Below are 16,833 nucleotides of genomic sequence, written 5' to 3' on the forward strand. Positions count from 1 at the left end.
CGGGAGGTGGAGGTCGCAGTGAGATCTCGCCATTGTACTCCAGCCCAGGTGACAAGAGCAAAACTCCATCCCCACCCCCCCCCAAAAAAGTTTGTTTTTCAAAGTATGAAACTACTGACACATTAAATGCCTGGCATATAGCAGGTCCTTAATACATACTGTACTATAGAAGCGTTCTTCCTTCTACACACATCTCCCGTTTCTACCACCGACTTGCCCTTTCAAAGAGCTCTGTGTGGGTGTGGCCTGTACTCACTCAGCACTTCCATTCTGCCTCTGCCTCTTCATTCACACCAGGGCAGGGGCACCGGTCACTCTTCCCAGAACTGTACCTTTGCTCTGCTTATCGCCACCACGATGCCTTTGGCTCCTGCTGTTTTTTACTGCCCTGGGTCTCTAGTTGATACGGTTTGGATGTTTTATCCCCTCCAAATCTCATGTTGAAATGTAATCCCCAGTATGGAGGTGGGGCTTGGTGGAAGGTGTTTGGGTCTTGGGGGCGGATCCTTCATGAATAGCTTGGTTCCCTCCTCCTTTCAGTAATGAGTGAGCTCTTGCTTTGAATTCATGAGAGACCTGGTTATTTAAAATAGTGTGGCACTTTCCTCTCCTCTCTCTCTCTCTCCTGTCTTCTATTGCCATGTGATATGCCAGTTCCCATTTGCCTTCCATCATGATGGGAAGCTTCCTGAGGCCCTCACCAGAAGCAGATGCCAGGACCATGATTCCTGTACCGTCTGTAGAACTGGGAACCAAAGTAAACCTCTTTTCTTTATAAATGACCCGGCTTCAGGCATTTCTTGATAGCAGGCCAAACAGACTCACACACCTGTTTTCTGATCAATCCTATTAACTGCCTAATATATTTCCAATAATTTTATTCTGTGATAGATTACTCAGAATCAGTTTCTGCTGTTTGTAACCAAGAACACTACTCATTCATGCCTCAAAGTTCATTCCTCCAGGAAGCCACCCAGAGGTTACAGGTAGGAGAACTGTAACCGACTATCCAATTTACCAAATTTTCTTGAATGAAGATAGGATAAGTCTTTTTATAATCAAAGCTTTAGGTTACATTTTAGTAGGGCATAGACTTCCTTAATGTAGAAGAATTTAAATTTGCTTCTGGAATTTTAACTATCCCCAGAGGCCAGTGATGAAAACTACTTTAAGGCCCCAGTGGAGTAGAGGGTTCATCTTCCCCTAACAGTGTGTCCTCGGTAGCCCACTGCAGTACTCACCAGTGCTGATTTCAGCAATGAGTTCAGCAGAATTGTGGCAACCCTGTACTATGCTCCTTGTCCAGTGGGAGAGGTCCCTGCTGGTCTCTGCTCTGAAGAGATGTGTTTCAATCCCTTGCCTGGTACCAGTTCGCGTTGCAAAGGACAAATCCACACCAGCCTGGGGTGATCCCTTCCCTGGACCTGAATGGACCAGCCTGGAGAAAGAGAGAGAGAATGACAGAGAGAGAGAGAGATATCATCAAAATGGAGACTAGTTTATTCACCTGGCATATCACCTTGTATAAGACCCAAATTGGTGATCTGCTCTCATTTTTCTGGACTGGAATCAAAGGGCTCCACTATACCCTGCTCTTCTGCCATCTCCTCTCCAATGGTAGCATGAGGTTAAGATAGCACCCAAGAGCTGGACATCTGGACGAATATGCAAGGGAGTTCAATAACATGACTATAATTTATGCAAGTTCAACTATAAGGAAAAATAAATAAATATGAGTGAGAAAATAAATTAAATACTGTGTAAAATTCTCTCCAGCATTCCTTTCCTGAGCATCTATATGTCCCAGCACAAGCATGAAACAAGACTGAGAATCTATTATTTCCTGGGTTAGGCTTCACTTTCCTGTGTCTCTTGTAGTTTGAAACGTCAGGCTGCATTGAATGTACTTCTAGGTGTGCAATTTTTCATGCAGGTAGCCCCTAAATGCAAACAAACAAGCTGGAACTCAGTTGAAGCATTAGCACTGGTGTATTTGATAAAGCTCAAGGAAGAACTGGCAATGCTGGACTTCTTGAAAAGCAGTATGGAACTGCACTTTAGGGGAGATTTTCAAGAGAGATTTTTACCACCCAAGATTTTCACACTGACTTTTGAACTTACACTCAGCGTAAAATGTGACTTCCATAGTAAATATTTTCTGAAAGACCAGACTTGAAAGAGGAAGAATCAAAGTGCTCTGAGGGCCACCTTCGGAGCAGGGGCTAGGTCCTACTTCTTATTCATTGCTTTTGAACACTGGGATCTTTCATCCTCTCTCCTATGCCTCGATATCTCAATCTCCTTTTGGGAGAGACTTTTAAATCAATCATTTGCAGGATAGCATAAGTCTAATTTAGTAAATGTGACTTCTCTCTAGGGTATTTGCATTTTAAGTCTCATCTTTTAATCCAGAAAGCAACACTTTACAATTTGCTAGAGAAATGCCAGGTGTCTAACCACATGGTGGATGCAAGAGTTATTTTCTTAGGCAAAAGGCTTGTTACCCCTAGATTAAAATTGCACAGAGGAAATACAAAAGCTTATGTTCTCTTATAAACCTAAATATTTCAGGAACAAAATTATCAATAGAATAAAGCAAATTATTACCTGTTGAATTTCTGGCAACAAGTTTGTTGTATAACTTGAAGGAGCTTTCTTTTACTTACAAAGTTAAAATTAGGCAGGAGGGGTGGTTTGCAAGGCCAACTCAAAGAAAAAGGGTATTTGAAAAGTCTTTAGGTTGAAAGAGTCATTAAAGATATGAAAGGCCAGGCACGGTGCCTCACACCTGCAATCCCAGCACTTTGGGAGGCTGCGGCGGGCAGATCACCTGAGGTCAGGAGTTCAAGACCAGCCTGGCCAACATGGGAAACCCCTTCTCTACTAAAAATACAAAAATTAGCCCGGCATGGTGGCATGCACCTGTAGTCCCAGGTACTCGGGAGGCTGAGGCAGGAGAATGGCTTGAATCTGGGAAGCAGAGATTGCAGTGAGCTGAGATCGCACCACTGCACTCCAGCCTGGGCAACAGTGTGAGACTCTGTCTTAAAAAAAAAAAAAAAAAAAAAAAGGTATGGCAGTTCCATGAATCTCATTGAGAGTAGTCTAGGACAGTTGTGAAGGGAAATGACTGCTGGCATGGGTGCCCACACACGGGGATTTAACATGTAGAGATTAAGCCCAATTCATTCAGGAGGGAGGAGGGCATTTTGTAATAAGTGAGTCAGAGTCACTGAGAAGCTGCTAGAGGATTCAAATGAAAGTGAGGCTAAAGAAAACAGAAAGCATTTCTCTGAAGCCTACCTAGCATAGGCTTTAAAGGGATTGAGGGTAAGGTAAAAATTCATTAAGAAAAGGTATCTACAAGGAGCAAGAATGTATATGTATACTGTGTTTTCTTATTTGCTCAAAAGTGTTTGTATTTCAAAATAAGTTTTTAGACTTGAAAGTGTTTAAGCTTTAATTGCTTCAACAAATTAAATAGGTTGGCCAGGTGTGGTGGCTCACGCCTGTAATCCCAGCACTTTGGGAGGCCAAGGGGGAATGGATCACGAGGTCAGGAGTTCAAGACCAGCCTGGCCAAGATGGTGAAACCCCATCTCTACTAAAAATACAAAAATTATCTGGGCATGGTGGCATGCACCTGTAATCCAGCTACTTGGGAGGCTGAGGCAGAAAACTGCTTGAACCTGGGAGGCAGAGGTTGCAGTGAGCTGAGATCGCGCCACTGCACTCCAGACTGGGTGACAGAGTGAGACTCCATCTCAAAAAAAAAAAAAAAGAAATGAAATTGCTCATGTGAGGTGCCATGGTGTAATGGTGAGCACTACATACTCTGAATCCAGAAATCAAATAGCTCACCCTGCCTTTTTGAAATTTTAACATCTGTATCAGCTGAGCACGGCTGGCAGGCTGCATGTTAAGCTGAAAAAGGACATAGGTTTGGGAGGCATACAAAACTGTATTAGAACCCCATTCTGTCTGACATTTGTTAAACTTTTTAAGAATCACCACTTCTTAAAAAGTAAGGTCATGACCATCCTGGCTAACACAGTGAACCCCTATCTCTACTAAAAATGCAAAATATTAGCTGGGTGTGGTGGCCTGTGCCTGTAGTCCCAGCTACTCGGGAGGCTGAGGCAGGAGAATCGTTTGAACCCGGGAGGCAGAAGTTGCAGTGAGCCGAGATCGCACCACTGCGCTCCAGCCTGGGCGTCAGAGTGAGACTCCATCTCAAAATAAAAAAAAAAAAAAAGTAAGGTTGTGTTGTGAAGACTAAATAACCAATGCTCTGTACCTATCACAGAAACTAGTATATGGTTTGTGCTCCATTCTTACCCCTACCCTTATTTTCCTCATTTAAAAAATATAATACCTACCCCATAGGATTAGGATTAAATATGGTAAAGTATACAGAGCACTTCGTTCAGTATCTAGAACATTATAGTCGGCATTCAATAAAAACTGGTTCCCTTCTTCCTTCCCTGGCCTAACTTGTTCTCATTTTCCATACCCTAAATTTCCATCCAGAGGACATCAAGTCTGTCACGATCCAGAGTCAGCATAAATATACTGTAGAGGCAGAAGCAAAGTGAGAAAAAGATATGCCCCTCTCATGGAGAATCCTAGGAGTTTCTGTGAGTTTCCTACCAATATTCATTAGACTCTAAAATTGAAATACATAATAACTGGGAAAATGCAATTTGTTAGAAAATCCACGTTTGGTAGCTCAGGGTATGAGGAATGGAATTACTAAGAGAAAGGAACGAGGTCTGAGAAAGCCTGGAACCAAGCTGACCGATACCCTGAACAGGGAGAGCTTGATGGGAAGTCCAGTGTGTTCGAGAAGTAATAATGAAGAAGGTTTTTATTTTTGTATTTATTTATTTATTTAATAAATAAGAGAGTCTTGCTCTGTCACTGAGGCTGGCGTGCAGTGGTGTGATCTCGGCTCACTGCAACCTCCACCCCCTGGGTTCAAGCGATTCTCTGTCTCAGCCTCCTGAGTAGCTGGGATTACAGGCGTGCACCACCACATCCGGCTAATTTTTGTATTTTTAGTAGAGATGGGGTTTTGCCATGTTGGCCAGGCTGGTCTCGAACTCCTGACCTCAGGTGATCTGCCTGCCTTGGCCTCCCAAAGTGCTGGGATTACAGGCATGAGCCGCCACACCCGGTCAAAGGAAGCTTTTAGAGCAGAAGTGCCAATCTTTTTGGCACTGGGGACTGGTTTCCCCATCTTTCGGGATGGGGTGGGGAATTGGTGATTGAGGGGAGGATGGTTTCAGGATGATTCCAGTGCATTACATTTATTGTGCACTTTATTGCTACTATTATTACGTTGTACTATATAATGAAATAATTATTCAACTCTCCATAATGTAGAATCAGTGGGAGCCCTGCACTTGTTTTCCTGCAAACTAGATGGTCCTATCTGGGGACAATGGGAGACAGTGACATATCATCAGGCATTAGATTCTCAGAAGGAGCAATAGAGTTCAAACTCCTGCAAGAATCTAAGGCTGCTGCTGATCTGACAGGAGGCAGAATTCAGGCGGTAATGCGAGCAATGGGGAGTGCTGTAAATACAGATGAAGCTTTGCTTCCTAGCTGCTCACCTCTGCTGTGCGGTCCCGTTCCTAACATGCCACAGACCGCTACAGGTCCACGGCCTAGGTCTTGGGGACTGCTGTTTTACAGGAAGGGCTGTTGATGTTCTGTGTTATTCATCTCATCATAAAACTCTCATTGATTAATAAAAAGAGGCAAGAGGAAAATTGATTTTTCAACTAATCAAGTGTAAATTCTCTTTTATAGTAAAGAACCTGGATATGCCATCTGAGGAGCAGCAGACATGTTGAATTATGTGTCCTTTTGGATATGCTGATATCGGCTTAATGAAACGTACAGTACTGTATGTAAACTCTGAGATAAAGCAAATTGTCTTTTCACTACCTAGTGGGTATGCTGTAATAAAAGGATACTTTTCCCAGATAAAACTCAAGTGAAATACATCAGCTATCTGCTGTATCCATATGTGTGCGTGTCCTCTGGATGCAGTATTACACACCTTGAAATTATAAGTACTATGTGTAAATGTGGGAAAATACATCTATATTACGGAAAAGCTCTGTAAATGTAACTCAAGGATGTTAAGAAAAGCTTGAAAACAAATCCATTAAAATGTAGAGCAATTTTATGGCTGATTTTATGTCTTCTTTTTAAAAAATGCTTAAAATTTTCTCTAAGAGGCTGGACATGGTGGCTCACGCATGTAATCCCATCACTTTGGGAGGCTGAGGCAGGTGGTCACGTGAGGTTATGAGTTTGAGACCAGCCTAATATGGTGAAACCCCGTCTCTACTGAAAATATAAAAATTAGCCAGTTGTGGTGGCACGTGCCTGTAGACGCAGCTACTCAGGAGGCTGAGGCAGGAGAATCACTTGAGCCTGGGAGGCAGAGGTTGCAGTGAGCTGAGATTGCACCACTGGACTCCAGCCTGGGCAAAAGAGCGAGACTCCGTCTCAAAAAAAAAAAAAAAAAAATTAAGAAACATACACGCCAGGTCCTCAAATATTTTCATTCCCTTCAACATCATTTTATTATAACATTAGTGAGAAAAGAAATGGATTCCCTGGGGGTCCACTGTCTGTGTGGAGTTGGCACATTCTCCCCATGACTGCCTGGGTTTTCTCTGGGATCTCCAGTTTCCTCCTGCATCCCAAAGATGTTCCTGTTAGGTTACATGGCGTGTCTACATGGTCCTGGGATGAGTGTGAATGTGGGTGTGAGCGTCTGTCCAGGGTTGGTTCCTGCTTTGTGCCCTGAGCTGCTGGGATAGGCTCCGTCTGGCCACCGTTGACTCTGAACTGGAATAAGTGAGTTGGAAAATGAGTGAAGAAATGCATACAAATTAGTATAAAAAAATCATGACATCTATAATAATCAAACGTACGACAATGAGCGCTGGTTGAAAGCGCTCAGCGAGCCTGCCTCACTTGTGATTGGTTTTGACCTGCGTGGTGGGCGGGGGGTGCTCCTTAACAGTTTTTACTCTGTAAACATTTATTCTTTAATGAAACCACCACCACTGCTGTCACTGAGTCACCAAAAATTGGGTAATTAGTTTACTTGTTTTTATTCATCTTTCTTAAATGCATGTGTAACTCACATTTATTTCATTGTTTAATATTAGAAGTGTTTCGAGTCTAACACCGAAGGCCCGCAGGCTATAGCTATGGAATAGCCCTTCTCAGAATAAAGTTAACTGATCCACGTGGGATGAAACCTACACTTGTGGCTTCATTAATCCCTTACACTGACACACTGGCCTCCAGCAAAGGAGATAACAGAGATACTGAGACCTGCCAGTTGAAGTTACAGGATCTTTTTGGACTCAGGGGTACTCTCAGGGGTCACAGAGAAGCTTCTTGCTTTGTTCAAGTCCTTTCTCCCTTCCTTACAAAAGAACACCAAAAATCACTCACTAATTCATTCATTCATTCATTCAATCGATAAAGATTTCTTCATTCACCAACTGATATACTCAATAAATATTTATGGAATACTGTTATGGACTGAATTGTGTCCTCATAAGGTTCATATGTTGAAGCCCAGTATGACAGTATTTGAAAATAGTGAAGTGGCTACCTTGCCAGGGGTATATCCCCTGGGGTTCATTGTCCCGCGTCAGGAAAATTTAGAACAGGGACAACACTAGGAGTTTAGGAGTGGAGGTTTAATAGGTATAAGAGAAGAGAAAGAGAAACAGGTTCCTCTATAGAGAAAGGGGTTTCCGAGCAGAAAGGCCGGCTAGAGGCCAATGCACTGAATTTTATAGTCCAGTTTGAGAAGGCGGTATCTGATTTAGGCAGGACTCACAGATCGGTTCCATCAGGTATGACTTTCACATAGTTCGGGGAAGGGCTGCTTGCCCTACCCTAATCTTCTTATGCAACTGGACTTTCCAGTTGATCGGTGCCATGTTGTCTGCTTTTTGCTGTACACGTGGCTGACAGAGAAGGGAAGATGGAGCCGCCATCTTGAAAATGTCTAGTCGGTAGTTCCTGCCGGCATTCACCCCTGCAAGCTCCCAGCTTGTTTATGTCTGCGGCTCAACTTACAGCCTGCTCTTTGTTAGAAAATGATTTGGGGTTGCTTTTCATTAAAAGGAAAAGCCTTACTGAGGACTCCCATGCCCTTGCTATCTACCTAAATAATTCCTTCTTAATCCCTATAACATTAGGACCTACAAGGAGGTAATAAAGGTTAAGTGAGGGGGTCCTAAGAGTGGGGCATTAATCCAGTGGAACCGTGTTCTTATAAGAAGAGGAAGAGAAGCCAAAAATCTCTCCTGCTCCGTGTATTCACAGAGGAAAGACCATGTGAGGACACAGAAAGAGGGCAGTCATCTGCAAGCCAGGAAGACAGTCCTCACTAGAAACCAATCCTGACAGCACCCTGATCTTAGACTTCAAGCCTCCAGAACTGTGAGAACTAAATATCTGTTGTTGATGCCACCCAGTCTGTGGTATTTTGTTATGGTCCCTCTAGTAGACTAATAAGCACCTAGTCTACACAAACTCACGTCTAGGTACAGTGTGAACAGAACAGGCATGGATTAAGCCTCCAGGAGACACAGTTTAAAAGGAGAAATACTCTCTCCCCTCCGAATCCCCATGGCCTCTTTACTCCAAGTTGAGCTCCAGTTTTGGAGAGACTTATTGCTGGATTATGTAAGAGAGTTGGAACGAGCTTCTGGTAGATGACAAGCAAAGAATATGAGCCAGGTAGGTGGACGGGTGGAAAATTATTCCTCTTCACTGGAGCAACCTGATCATTATAAAGATCTTCCTCCAGAGAGGGATCTGAACTTTCAGGAGAAGCAATTCTTTAAAAATGGAGATCAGTGATTATGGCACAAAGACAAAGAAGGAATCCCATGGTCATCAACATATTTGTCATTTCATCCCTATCAAGGTGTTGGAAATAATAGATTTCACTTATTCTTTATATCATTCCCAACAAATTGCTTCTGATGATCAACAATAATAAGTCGGGGATGAAACATAGGAATGTAGACATTCATCACTATACTACCTTATAGTGACTGAACAGACAGCTGATTGCTGTACAAATTATGGCATGGCAAAGATGAGTCAAGGCCATCTGACACGATAAGATTAAGATCCTTTCTCTTTTGTTATGTGAGCCACCAGGGCAATAGGAGTAGCGCCTCCAGAAAGAAATAGAGAAAACTAGTGGAATAATTCAATTTATAAATGCTCTGTGAAATCTTTCTCTTGAGATTAATTTGCAGTGGCATATTACCAACTCCCAGCCAATAAATAATATTGGATATACAATGTTGGATACTGTCTATCCAACAGCCTGCTTACTGATCATCTCCACTCAGATGGCTCACAGGCACGTCAGACTCCAGATAAGCTACAGCCATATTGCATTAGGCCTTTAAGATCTTAAGAACCTGATACCTGAGTTCTAAGTAACACCAGGATCCCCAAAGGGCCATGTCCACTGCAAAGGAGAGGAAGTTTATACTGGAAGTCAAAACAGTATTCAAAAGAAATAGTCATTTAGATGGGAAATTGAGGGTCTAAATACGGAAAGGTTTCCTAACAATGCCAAAGACAACATGAGTTTATCTGGAAAAGAGAAGATTTTGTATGAGGAATGGAAAGGAGGAAAGGGTAAGCATAAATGTTTGCACTATCTGTGGAAGTGTTCAAGCATGGGTTAGTTATTGACTTCCCCAGGGATGTTATTCTCCCCTCAAAACCATCTCTGGACCTTGGCTAATAATCTAGGAGAGAAAACCATACTTGGAGCAGATATCTTGCTTCTTGGAAGCCAAGATGAAGTAAGTGCCCTTCCAGCAAGTCTGAGGTTGCCTAAGCTGCCAGCCAACCCAGGTTCTTGGGTATTTACTCTGTAGGGGTTGTTGCTCATGTATCAAAGTTGACAGCTCCTGGGTAAGAAGATGCGGGGGAAAACAAACTTCTGTTGACAGCAAGGTGATCTACTGGAGCTCAAGACCATTTGCCATCTGATCTCCTCTTTGATCTCTTTCTGGAGATAGGCATCCCCCCTCTGGATTCCCACACATCATTATCAATCCATTTACCTTACTGTTTCATAATCACCACCTGATCTCTCTTAGTAGACCTTGCTCTCTTTCAGGGTAGGAGCCTGGTCTCCTCTCTCTTTAACTCTCTGGAATCTAGCACATGGTAGGTGTTCAATAAATGTTGGCTGGGTAACTGCATGAATACATGTTTTTCAAAAAGTTTTAACATGTGAAGTCAGTTTTGCAAAGGAAAGTATACACATACACAAACACACAACACAACACAATTCTGAAATACTCTGACATTCACGGCCAGTGAAATGGCCTCCTAATGTGCTCTTTATTTGTAGATCACACTTGGAAACACATTATTGTAGCCAGATTCTGGGAACTAAGTACCAAGTAAATGTCAGCTGGACATTAAGATTTCAAAAACTGTCATCTGGACATTTGGAAAGGTAAGGCTAAAATCTGTCTGCCTGGCTTTTTCCCATTCTGCCAGGAACAACCTTTTTACATTTCTTCCAAGATTCTTCCCAAAGATCTGTCCTGATCTGCAGTCTCAGGGGGGCTCTGAAATAGCTATTATTTATATTTCAATTATTTTACATTTTAAGCTCTGTGTGTATGCTTAAAAATATGACCATCTGTCTCTTATCTGTTGCAAGAACTAAACTATAGCAACCAAGAAAATGCTGTCTCCCAAGAGAAGATAACTTTCTTACCCAGCCAGAAAAAAAATACTGGCACCCTGGGACGGGGTTTCAAGCTGCAGTTCACACCCAATTTCTGAGTATTATCTGAAACTGCTTGAGAAAACCAAGGACATGCTTTGTTCTTTATAAAACTGGTTAGTTACAAAACTCAGAAACACATTCCCATGGTTGGAAGCAAAGCTATAAATCACAGAAAGGTTTTACATTTCCTATTAGCCAGGAGTGTGAATAAGTGAAAAAAATAAATAGGACTGTATAATATCAGAGAGGGGCAACAGAATGAAGTCATAGGTAGGAGGAGGTAAAGCAGAAATTCAGATACTTGGATTCAAATCCCAGCTCTACTACTCATTATGTGACCTTGGCAAGTTTCTTAAACTCTCCATGCCTTAGCTTCCTCAACTGCAAACTGGGGATGATAGTATGGTCACCTCATGGTGGTGTTGTGAAAATTAAATAAGTTAATAAATGAATATTCCATGGAGCAGTGCTTGGCACAGAATACATAGTAATGGCCATTATTCTTATTAGAACATAAGTTTGATCAGGGTAGAAATTTTTATTTGATTATTCCCTGCTGTATTCCCAGCACCTAGAACAGTTCTAGGCACATAGCAGGCACTCAGTATCTGTTAAATGAACGACTAAATGAATAGCTGGAATATAAAGAGAACAGTTTCCCAAGAAGTTTGTGATTAATGACTACTATATGACTCCTCTCCCACTCTCAGCCCTTCAACCACACAAAGCAGTAGCTAATGCCAAATCCAAAGAACTTGGGTTTACGTCCACTACAAGCTAATTTCCAGATTAATTCAGCCCTGAAAAAAAGTGATCTTGAAAGGTAACTGAGATTAGATGTTTTATGAGAACAGCCTAACATCAATTTCCTGCTTCTTCTTTTAAATCTACCTTTAGTGACTGGTGTTTTCAGTAGTAACTTGGTTGTTTAGGGAGGTAGAGTTACCTTCTTTTGGTCTGGGGGATAGAAGTTGCCTATTTTTTTGAAAAAGTGAAAGTTGTTAAGATTTCACATTCATGGTCAGCATGGATCCAATTTGAAGATTTGTATATAAACGGGTCCCTAAGCAAGATAAAAATAATTTATAAAATGTCTTTAAATTACTTTAAATGCCCAAAGTGATTAATTCCATGAGGCTCAAACTGGCTGCATGATAGGACCACTTTTGGGCCAAATCTTTGTCCAGGACATTGGGGAACTCATTCCTGCAGGACATCAGGCCAAGTGTTTCTCTCTCCACTGACAACTGAGGTATCAGATTGCATATTGTTTCTGGATCTTCAAATATACCCCTTAGCCTGACTAGTTTTGAACAAAACAAAACAAAAAATCCCCAAAAACCTGTCTTTCAAGAAATGCTTATGCATTAATTTAATTCTGGAGAGGTATCACAGAATGTTGCATAAAATGTTCCATACAAAAACATTATTATTAATATCCTTAATTAAAACACAAACAATTACAGCACACAGATTCAGCCAAATTAGCAAAATTACATATTAGGTAACTGGGTTGCTAAGCAATGTTACATCCTCATTTTACTTAATTGCTGTAATTAGCATCTCCCAGCAGATGCCACAATGCAAGCCAGACACACACACACACACACACACACGAAGCACTGGCCAGATCCCTTACATGGTTCTGGCAGTCTCAAATACTTTCATCCACTGGCCACCCCAATGGAGCCTGGGAGTCAACAGACCCTTCAGGAAAGAAATGAGGGTCAAAGAATCACTAACAAGTATCAAATGGTCATGTGAAAGGGGCTTCCCAGGAACACTCTCTAACCCCCTACATCATTTCCCCCAGCTAGGGATAGCCAATCAATTGCCTCATTTATATCTTCTAACCTCGTTTCATCTGGGCTGGGTACGGTGGCTCATGCCTGTAATCCCAGCACTTTGGGAGGCCGAGGCAGGTGGATCAACTGAGGTCAGGAGTTCGAGACCAGCCTGGCCAACATGGCGAAACCCTGTCTCTACTAAAAATACAAAAATTAGTCAGGCTTGGTGGTGGGCACCTGTGATCCCAGCTACTCAGGAGGCGGAGGTAGGAGAATTGCTTGAACCCTGGAGGCAGAGGCTGCAGTGAGCCGAGATTGCACCATTGCACTCCTGCCTGGGTGACAGAGCAAGACGTCGTCTCAAAATAAATAAATAAATAAATAAACTCCTTTCATCTAAATATGGTGGTGAAAGGCAAGGTCCCATATCTCAGAAAGTTGATATTGAGGGATATTGACTATAAGAAATGAACAAATTAGTACAGGTGAATAGCAGCAAAACAGCTTGGAGTCAATTCCTGACTATTCAGTGGCATTATCCAGGTAGATTTCCGGAGACAAGTGGCTGTCCTCCATACCTTTCTTCGTGCCCTCATGATCTGCCAGTAGTAGTATGGACAGAGAAAAGCGGATGTTCACCGCGTGAAAGGTTGTGTGGATGTATTACTTCGTTTAATTTCCACAACGCTTCTTTGAAAGTGGTATTATGAGCTCCACTTTATAAACAAGGAATCCATGGTTCTATGCAGTGAAATAACTGCTTAGGATCCCACAGGTAGTGTTGAGAATTTGAACCCAGGGCTATATGACTACAGAGTCCATACTCTTTCTATCACACACAAAAAGAGCCAAACTCCAGCTCACCAACTATAGGTGGGGAAGGAAACTGAAGGGAAAGAGGCTGGGCGCAGTGGCTCACACCTGTAATCCCAGCATTTTGGGAGGCTGAGACGGGTGGATCACTTGAGGTCAGGAGTTCGAGACCAGCCTGGCCAACATGGTGAAACCGCATCTCTACTAAAACACAAAAATAGATGGGCATGGTAGCACATGCCTGTAATCCCAGCTACTTAGGAGGCTGCGGATCGCTTGAACCCAGGAGGGGGAGATTGGAGTGAGCTGAGAATGCACCACTGCACTCCAGCCTGGGAGACAGAATGAGACTCCATCCCCCTAAAAAAAAGAAAAATTAAGAAAAGAAACTTGAAAGAATATAATGCAGACTTCAGGTCATCCATAGGTTTAATTTATCCCTGTGCTGCTCTCCTCCAGAGGTAAACAAGAATTACAATCTGATGGATATTCTCACATCATGACGGTCCAACGTCTTGGGAAATTTTTCCTTTGAAGTTACTTTTTTTTTTTTTTTTTTTAGCACTCTTGGAGCTATAAATTTTAAATATTTTTTTGAATCTTTTAATTAACTCTTACATATTCTCTTATCTAACTATGCTTTAATTAGTTCAACATACGTCCCATTGTGTGTGTAGAATACATAGTATAGAAAGACCTTCAGGAATGTCTCCATGGATGGTAATGACTAAAATCAGTCCTATTTTAATGGAAAATTGAAACCATGAGCAAATAACCTGAACAATCAGCTCTTATAACACTCAGCTTTTCCTATTTCATACTGCTTCCAGAAATTCTCCTACCATCAGTCCTGGCTACAATGTTGGCCACTAACAGGAGCCTATTAAGTTTCTCTAACTGAAATAAACATTCCTGCCCCAAAGAGGAAGCCATCTGCAGGTCTCCTGTCTGTGGAGCTGTTACAAGTAGCATTTAGAGCTAGCTCTGTTGTGTGTGCCAAGGAGTTGCAGTCTTCCGACTCTATCTTACCCTCCCCCAAACCCATCCAAACAGCCAACAGTTTCATTAACCTCAGTCCTTAGAGCTCAATTACTGTGATTTAAGACACTAGGATTCCCAGATAAAATGCAGAGTCAAATATGTCAACTTACTTACTTTAATTACAATTATTTTATCTGGTCTTTAACAATTGCTAACATTTATCAGTCACTTATTATGTCTCAGTCATATGCTTAATATTTATATATGCTAGCTCAATCAGTCCTATCAATCATTGTATAAAATGGAAGATATTACCGCCCCCTTTGTTCAGATGAGGAGACTCTGATTCTGAGAGACTGGTATTTTGCCCAAGATCGCACTGCAAGTAGAGGTCTCAGGATTCAACTCCTGGTTTGTCTGATTTCAAAATCCGTGGATCTCTTCACTCTTCTTATATCCCACCCACCACTCCTGAGGGGCTCCTGGTTAGCAGGAGGGAAGACCAGAGACCAGACACTGGAAGATCACTAGGTATATGGGGACAAATGGGATGGCTGGGTGTGGAAGGCAAACCCCACACTTCCCAGTTTGACAGCCGTTAGATTCTTGGGCATGTAAATTTCTTCATGCCACCCCAGGCAATGAATATGCCCCATATTCTCTACCAGTAAGGATGACCCCCAGGGTTAGCATGGAAACCATAGGCTGATTGTAATTTAATGTTTGACAAATGCAATAGGCCAAACTTTCTAGCGAAAAGAATTCCTAAAATTTCTGAGGCTGGCCTGAGGCAGCTACTACTACTACTTTTAGCATTTAGAAATGGGTTAGTTGTGGGCAACCCGCTTGGGTCCCCTTCCAGCCTTCCATGCTGTGGAAGCTTTGTTCTTTCGCTCTTCACAATAACCCTTGCTACCGCTCAAAATAATAATAATAATAATAATAAATAAAAAATAAAGAAAAAAAAGAAAAAGAAAGAAACGGGTTAGTTGCTTAGGCACCAAGGATTACCCATCAGGTTTAGCCGAAATGCTCGGGTATGCCTGGCTCCCAAGCAATCTGGGAGTAGAGAAGTGCACATTCTTCAGTTCCCCTTTCAAGCCAACCCCACACCCTTCTCTTAGGCCCACGGGACAATAAACTGGACTCAGAGCAGTGTCACTCTTTTTATAAGCTCTGTGTTCCCGAAAGTCCCACCAGCCACTGGGACTGGCCGTGCAGAATTTCTGGGTTAAACCTCCTCTATAACTCCAGAAATAATGTGACCTTAATCCTCACTCTCTGTAGACCCATCTCATTTGCCAATTATGGCGACACTGACAAAAAAACTAACGCTCTTACTCCATACAAGGGAGCATACCTTTTTTCTCTCTTTTTAATGTTTAGCAATATCAAATAAACTTTGGCTAAGCAAAAAATGTTTTCCCAAGGACTCATAAAAAGCTGAGGGATGAGAATTGCTAAAATTACAACATGTTTGCAAACTTCCCGAGTGCACTGCTATAAATTGTACCATCAATGGACTCACAGGGGCACCATCCGCGTTTGGCAGTGGGAGAGGAGAGATGACTGCTCGTAAACATCTCTGCATGGCAGTCGACACCAAGAACATGTTGTGAGCATTTCTGGTGCCACTTCTATGAAACACACAATCAAATTTTCATCCTCCAGAAAAATATAAATTAGATGTGCCTGGGCCTAAAAAGGAAAACCCAAGCAAAGAAACACATCAACTATGAACTCTTTAAGGGAATAACTTGATTTAGAAGAAAACTGTTTCCTACTGGCTATAGTCCTGGCCATTCCCTCTTGTGCTAGAGAAAAGACTGAACAAAGCTCCCTAGCTCTGCTATGGGGAAGAGAAGGGGAATGACAGTCACCTGGCCCTACTATGTGTATTTATGAAAAATAAGGCCGGCCAGGCACGGTGGCTCATGCCTGTAATCTCAGCACTTTGGGAGGCCAAAAGAGATGGATCACTTGCAGTCAGGAGTTCGAGACCAGCCTGACCAACATGGTGAAACCCCATCTCTGCTAAAAATACAAAAAAGCCAGGCATGGAGGCTCACACCTGTAATCCCAGCTACCTGGGAAGCTGAGGCAGGAGAATTGCCTGAACCTGGGAGGCGGAGGTTGCAGTGAGCTGATATCACGCCACTGCACTCCAGCCTGGGCAACAAGAGCAAAACTCTGTCTCAAAAAATAAAATAAAAAAGAAAAAGAAGGCTGCACATAGGTCATTGCTATGAATGGCATTGTGCCCCTTTCCACCCAATTCATGTGTTGAAGCCCTAACCTCCAAGGTGACTGTATTTGAGATAGGGCCTAAGAGCAGCTGGTTAAAGCTAAATGGGGGGCCCTGTTATGATAGGATTAGCATCCTCAAAATGATAAGAGACAATGGAGAGCTTGCATTCTCTCTCCATG

At 42.4% G+C, this 16,833-nt stretch overlaps 1 protein-coding gene and 1 long non-coding RNA gene across 3 annotated transcripts in view; one reads left to right on the top strand and one right to left on the bottom strand.

Annotated features, from left to right (window-relative positions):
• SNTB1 (syntrophin beta 1) overlaps positions 1 to 16,833 on the bottom strand; it is a 284,016-nt gene that overhangs the window by 9,283 nt on the left and 257,900 nt on the right. Inside the window, exon 5 of the mRNA XM_021942884.2 lies at positions 1,242 to 1,438. Coding sequence (XP_021798576.1) covers positions 1,242 to 1,438 — 197 coding nt within the window. The remainder of the gene's footprint in view (positions 1 to 1,241; positions 1,439 to 16,833) is intronic.
• LOC108587351 lies at positions 7 to 6,143 on the top strand. 2 transcript variants are annotated; one of them, XR_001905834.3, is made up of 4 exons: positions 7 to 48; positions 892 to 986; positions 4,531 to 4,637; positions 5,818 to 6,143. It is a non-coding gene; the product is annotated as an uncharacterized LOC108587351 (long non-coding RNA). The 2 variants fall into 2 exon arrangements; XR_004175854.1 differs by lacking the exon at positions 7 to 48 and having other exon boundaries at positions 118 to 986.

Source organism: Papio anubis, chromosome 8 (genome assembly GCF_008728515.1).
Source record: "Papio anubis isolate 15944 chromosome 8, Panubis1.0, whole genome shotgun sequence".
Lineage (NCBI taxonomy): Eukaryota > Metazoa > Chordata > Mammalia > Primates > Cercopithecidae > Papio > Papio anubis.